At 40.3% G+C, this 5,013-nt stretch overlaps 1 protein-coding gene across 1 annotated transcript; it reads left to right on the forward strand.

Moving 5' to 3' along the window:
* Window positions 1-2,448: 2,448 nt before the first annotated feature.
* Window positions 2,449-5,013, forward strand: LOC109769324 (transcription factor bHLH168-like). The gene is made up of 3 exons (XM_020328076.3): window positions 2,449-2,634; window positions 3,853-4,245; window positions 4,948-5,013. The coding sequence occupies exons 1-3, from the start codon at window positions 2,449-2,451 to the stop codon at window positions 5,011-5,013; spliced, it is 645 nt and encodes a 214-aa protein (XP_020183665.3).

Genomic DNA, 5,013 nt, shown 5'->3' on the forward strand with positions numbered 1-5,013 from the left:
GTTGAATTACTAAAAATTTTTTCCATATAGGGTGCATATGTCCCCATAGACCAAAAGTTCCCCTCCTCCTTGTTGGATGGTCCAAGGCCAGCAAACGATTTGCAGCGGTGATACCTCATCTAGTTGATGGCAGTTTATCTACCATTCAATATGCTGGCGGTACAACTCTTATTGAGGAACATGCTGGCCCTGAAAAGGAAAAAAAAACTAAGCTATCGTGATAGATACTCACATAATTTATAAGTTATTGTGATGGATACTCTCACAGTCTATTCTCTCTAAATATTGTCCTTTAGCAGCAACCACATCTAGTCGACATCAAATTATTCTGTAATTCTTTTGTCACATAGCTATCTTCTCATCTAGCTATTTCTCTCCACATATGGCTAGACAAATAGTATTGGGGTGGTGCCAATTAGTATCTGACATCGACGCGCTCAAACATAGGAAAATTTATCGTCTAGGCTGCTAGTGAGCTAGGAATGTGTACATTATATGTAGATGTACATCATCTCATCGTCTGTATATGTGCTGGTTGTCAATTCACTTACTGATTTTGTGGGGCTGGTTGTCGACCGGTTAAATTTTATGCATGTTGCTCCGGTTCGACCATGTTGGTGGTCATTTCCATTGGAGAGCTAGACATCAATCATGCCTATCCATGAAATTACTCTATCCACAAGATTCACCGTTACAAAATTGGCCCCACCATGCTACAGTTGACTTTTTAAAACCTTTCATCGACTCAAAACTAATAAGGGCATTGGTAAAAATTAGAACGAAATGAATGCATTTATATCCTACGAAAGAGATAGTTGCACATTTATAAAAGTAGCACTGGTTGTGGGTTGAAGTTACAACAAAGGAAGAAAATGAAGATTCGGCTAAATTTATATCAAACCCACAAAATAAAATCGAGCATACTGGTCAAATGTTCAAACAAACATAGTTAAGCATTACAAATATAGCAGTTATTTGATACGTGCAACTAGTATCAAATCAATATGCAACAATAGAGTACACAGATAAATCAGTTGAAATCGCTAAAATACTAGTCGGCTGGCAAGACCAGAAAATCATGCCGCTTTGTCAGAAGCAAATCCGTTAAAATAACGAAACAAAATTAAAATCTCTAAGCAGGCAGACCTTGAGGAGCCTAGCTAATAACAAAGTAAAGTTTACATTTGTACTGGATACTCTTGATTTTCAAACAAAGAAAGGGGAGGGGGTGCATCCAGGAGACCCACCCTCCTTGACACTTCAAAATGTTATAGCTGAGAGATGCTAGCTAGTGGTCCTTTGTTTTTGTTTTTTTGCAGCGGTGGTACATCTTCTTTTTCTTTTTAGAAGGACTACGTGCACCAGTGGTAGCTCTTTGAGAGTCTTGTTCAATTCTTTTTGGGTGTCCCTCAGGATAAAGTGGTTCCCGAGTCATCCTACCTCCTCTAGTCATTACTTTAACAGCATGATCATTGATATTCATCTACTCGATGACAGTTTATCTACCCTTCCATATGCCGATGTTACAATTCTTATTATGGAATATGGCCTTGAAAGTAAACAATTCATATCCGAACCTCATGACTAGCTAGGTTACCTACAATGGCATTGCCTCCACGGGCATGCAACACATACTCTCTAGGCGTGTTTTCTCTAAACATTGTCTTTAGCACTAACCACATCCAGTCAGCATCACATTATTGTTTAATTCTTTTGTTCTATAGCTCTCTGCTTGGCTAGCTGCAATTGCATTTCTACAAGTAAGTTTATTGTGGCTAGGTACAAACGGCAGAAATCCACTCCCACTTGCGCTCAATCATGCATACCGATCGCCCATGGCCGAGTGTCCGTTATACGCTGGATCTTGCTTAACCAATGGATCCACGGCCACGCTGCTGTCACCCCTGTCACGGCATTGAATGCCGTGTCGCGCTGCCGACGGGCACGGAGCTCTGCATGTCCATTCAGCATTTGTACGTACGTATACTGCCACTATAACAGCAACAACAAACACAGCGGCAGGCAAAGCTCCGTTGATATTTCTCCATCGCTGCTTGAACCCTCTCCAACCAATAGGATGTGTACGTACAGCATCTCACTTCTGCAGCCACATATACCTCGTATATATACACACGCACACACATTTTTTTAAATATTTTCAAGTTCCCTATATATACATGTAGTAGTAAGAGCAGGAGTACTTCCCAAGCTCTCATAGGCCACCTTGGCTGGCCCTTATCCGTACAAGTCCATTTAGACCACGCCACGCAAGCACTTGTTCTTCTTCCTCCATTCTCATCCTGCCGCCATGAAGCTAGCAGCTGCCTGCGCCTCGGTATCTTCTTCTTCTTCTTCTTCTTCTTCTTCTTCTTCTTCTTCACTTTTATTGCATTTCGATTCACACCCATTGACACAGACATCCTGATCAATCTCTACTCCCTGAGCTAGATGGAGGTGAAGGCAAAGCCGGCGAGGGGCGGGAAGAGGACCAGGGCAAGCGGCGGCACGGCTGGTGCGCCGACGGCAAAGGTACTGATGGAGAAGAAGGAGTCAGAGAAAGAGAGGCGGCAGCACATGAAGAGGCTCTGCGAGAAGCTCTCGTCCCTCATCCCCAAAGAAGACAACCCCCACGCTGTAAGAACCAAGAACATACTTCTCTTCACATGTTTATTTTTTTCTTATTACGTACTCCCTCCGTTCCAAATTACTCGTCATGGTTTTAGTTCAAATTTGAACTAAAACCACTACGAGTAATTTGGAACGGAGGGAGTATAACTGAATAGTGTGATAGCTTGTGAGATAGCTGTTCCTCTCCAGTTCTCCATGTTTATATTGTATATCTCATACCGTCCAGAAAGCAATAAGTTTATACTTATGTATTCTGCGTATTTAAGTGGCGAATGGTAATTCACTGTGTTTGTTGGACATTTATTTTCACTTTAGGTACGACATACAGTATGCAGATCTAGTTATACCCTCATAAGTGAAATGTTTAAATGTAATGGCCGCCAGTATTGTCCTTCTCATCACATGAAATATCGTACTCAATGGTAGCTAGCAATTGAGTTCTACAGGCATTAAGTTTTCTTGGAATGTACGTGCTGCTTTCCTCGATCGAGTTCAATTTTCCTGCCAAACTCTGAAAATGCAGCTCCAAATTTTCAGTAAATAACTAACTGTCACGTTTGAAATATGAAGTCTTTCCATCTGCAGTTTGCAAGAATTATTACGGTTATCTTGCAATCTTGCAAAACTCATCCAGCTCTGAATTCGCATATAATATTCGCATGATATAGTATTGCTTCATGCCAAATATTCTCAGCTAATAATAAGAGTAACTTCACTAAAGGGGCTCGCTAGCTAATAATGAATCGACACTGTAGGACGGCAACATTTAGAAAGTAAATATCAATTCGTAATGGAGAGGAAGATAGTATGCAGTAAGATCTTGAAGATAATTTACGAATTAAGTCACACCCCCAAAATCAACTAACGGTGCACACATTCATTAGCCCCGTGTGGCGGAAAGCGCCATCGAAACCATTCGTGGAGGTGAACCACTTTTGAAGCTCATGGCATGTCGAGGTATGGTGCGAAAAAAAACTGCAAAGTACAAACCAATTATGCATTAAAGCAAATCCGCAATTTGGTTAACGTGTGATGATTTGGATAATCTAGTTTTGAAATCCAAAACTGTGTGTATTTGTGTGCATCACAATACATAGACTAAAGTTACAACTCTTCCATTGTCTTGAAAAGGAGGGGCTATCTGAGCCAAGGAAATCATGCATCAAACTAAAAAAAGAACTCCCATAATATTTTCACATTATTGTGCGTTAAATGTGTTTGTAGGATACAATGACCCAACTAGGCAGCCTGGATGTGGCCGCATCATACATCAAGAAGCTCAAGGAGAGGGTCGATGAGCTGCAACGTAAGAAGACCTCTGTGCAAGCCATGGCTACCTTAGGGGGAGTTAGTGGCATCTCAACGCCCACTACCACCACAACCAAAAGCAGCGGTGCGGGGTCACTGGACGGAGAAAAATATTTGGAGGCATCACCAACAGTAGTGGAGGTGCGACAACCCGACGATTCAAGCATGGAGGTGCGGCTGATATGCAGCACGAAGAGACCGATCAAGCTCCATGAGGTGATCACCATCCATGAAGAAGAAGGGGCCGACATCGTCAACGCCAATCACTCTGTTGCTGGCCACAAAATACTTTACACTATACACTCCCGGGTACGTACATATATAGGTATAGTTACATATAGGTATAATCTTTATATTTACAACATATAAATACATCTATGCTCCAAAATGTAAGCCACGCATGAGTCCTTGGATCCAGGTTTCGATAAATAATTAATTAGACTAATAAATATGGGTTATGTGGCATTAAAATTGTATCATTGGATTCATATTTAAAAAGCATTAGTTTATGAAAGAAATGATTTTTGTGGCAAAAGTTTTTTATTCATTTTCGAACGCTGGCTCGATAGCCTTATGAAAATATGTGTTCAAATTTATTTGAAGAGTACGGTTTGTTCTAGTGTAGCATGACGCTGAATTAATGAAATATATACAAGAAAAAGGCACAAAATAAAATATGAGAGTGTTTCTGTGAAAAAATAAGAGGAAACTGCAGATCCCCAGATTCCTCTTTAATCTTTTTCCTAGGCTGTAGAAACATAGAAAGAAAATAAAATAAAGGAGGAAAGCTAGCCGAAAATTTGAAAACAACCTTAGATGTACACACTTGCCATGCAAATCTTAATAAAATTTCTTTCTTTTTCGTCCCTCCATACTGGCTAGAATGTGTGTGCTAAATTTAATTAGATGGGGCTGGATTTGTTTCCATCAAAATATAAAATTATAATGTTATCTATTTTGCATACAATTAAGTTAACTAATTTCATAAATTCCTCTTTTGTTATGGTGCAGGCCTTCAGCACCAGAATTGGCATAGATGTTTCAAGAATTAATGAACGATTGAGAGCATTGGTATGA

Source organism: Aegilops tauschii, chromosome 3 (assembly GCF_002575655.3).
Source record: "Aegilops tauschii subsp. strangulata cultivar AL8/78 chromosome 3, Aet v6.0, whole genome shotgun sequence".
Classification (NCBI taxonomy): domain Eukaryota; kingdom Viridiplantae; phylum Streptophyta; class Magnoliopsida; order Poales; family Poaceae; genus Aegilops; species Aegilops tauschii.

Coding starts and splice junctions, on each gene's coding strand:
- LOC109769324 (XM_020328076.3), top strand. CDS start 2,449: ATGGAGGTGAAGGCAAAGCCGGCGAGGGGCGGGAAGAGGACCAGGGCA. Junction 2,635..3,852: donor AAGAAGACAACCCCCACGCT/GTAAGAACCAAG, acceptor ATGTGTTTGTAG/GATACAATGACCCAACTAGG. Junction 4,246..4,947: donor TTTACACTATACACTCCCGG/GTACGTACATAT, acceptor GTTATGGTGCAG/GCCTTCAGCACCAGAATTGG.